The sequence below is a fragment of the Buceros rhinoceros genome, unplaced genomic scaffold, assembly GCF_000710305.1.
Source record: "Buceros rhinoceros silvestris isolate BGI_N320 unplaced genomic scaffold, ASM71030v1 scaffold41686, whole genome shotgun sequence".
In the NCBI taxonomy this organism is placed as follows: domain Eukaryota; kingdom Metazoa; phylum Chordata; class Aves; order Bucerotiformes; family Bucerotidae; genus Buceros; species Buceros rhinoceros.
In genome coordinates this window covers 1-1,063 of record NW_010416499.1, presented here as the reverse complement: position 1 = coordinate 1,063, position 1,063 = coordinate 1, and the positions used below count along the sequence as shown (strand labels likewise).

At 59.2% G+C, this 1,063-nt stretch overlaps 1 protein-coding gene across 1 annotated transcript in view; it reads right to left on the bottom strand.

Moving 5' to 3' along the window:
- PRDM14 (PR domain containing 14) overlaps positions 1–1,056 on the bottom strand; it is a gene marked incomplete at its 5' end in the record, with an annotated part of 6,696 nt that extends 5,640 nt beyond the window's left edge. The window contains 2 exons of the mRNA XM_010137819.1: positions 520–790; positions 955–1,056. Of these exons, the coding sequence (XP_010136121.1) occupies positions 520–790; positions 955–1,056 (373 nt within the window). The remainder of the gene's footprint in view (positions 1–519; positions 791–954) is intronic.
- Positions 1,057–1,063: the final 7 nt, after the last annotated feature.

Sequence of the window (1,063 nt, the reverse complement as noted above, 5' to 3'; positions counted from 1 at the left end):
ACTCCCACCCCCCTCCCGCCCCCCAAGCCCCTCTCTTCGAATAACGGCGCTGCGAAGCCTAGGCAAGCTTAGCCCAGCACCACCAGGAGTTTTACAATCGCCTGATGAACACTTTAACCTCCCGAGGAAACCCCGAGGGAGTGATAGAAATGGGTGCCTCCTGCTCCGGCTGGCAGCAGCCTTCGGTGCAATACCCAAGGGTCACCGGGGTAGCTCCTGCTTTGGGGTGCCGGAGACTGCCAGGGAAGAGGAGGGCGAGGGCCGGCTCCCTGGGAGGGCGACCACACCACTTGGACAGGGTCAGCAGGGCCTCCGCCACCCCAGACCATCGCCGCGGCAAGGCCGGTCACTCTGCCATCGGCTCATCGCAGGGACTGGAAAGCGCTGAAAGTAAAATACAGCTGGAGAAAGGCAATGGCCGAGTTGCTTTACCTCCCTTCATGTGACTCTAATCCCAAGCAGACACGGGTCCATGGGAATATGGGGCAGTGCTCCTCGAGATGAGGCTGTCAGGCTCACCTTCGGGGTGCTTCGGGGGTTTCTTGCCCTCCGGCATGCCCTTCAGCGTGATGGGGATGCCTAGGAACTGCACGTAGCAATCGCCGTACCACACTAGCAGCTCCTGTTTCGGCAAGATTTCCTTGCAGCTCTCGTAGAAGATTTGCCCCTGGCACTGGATAGCCGTCAAATTCTGCTCCTCGGGGAACCTGGCACAGTTCACCAAGGACATCCAGTTGCCAGAGGCTCCCTTCCCGTCTATGAAGTGGCTCAGACGACCGTATTCAAAGATCTAGAGAGGACGGAGAGTCGGATCAGGTTTGACCGATTCGACCCTCGCACCAACCCCACCAGTCAGCTGAGTCCCTCTTGCAGGCTACTGGAGAGGGGGGGCTGAAAGCCTCACCCCAGCCCCGTGTAAAGGGTACAGCGGGAGCTCGGTGGTGCCTCCACTACCTCCCACATCAGCGAGTTGTCGTCGTAAGTCTTGATCTCACTGGTGTTCACCACTTTGCCTTGGAAAGGGCCGAAGCGTACTCCTTTGGGAATGGAGTCAGTGCAGAAG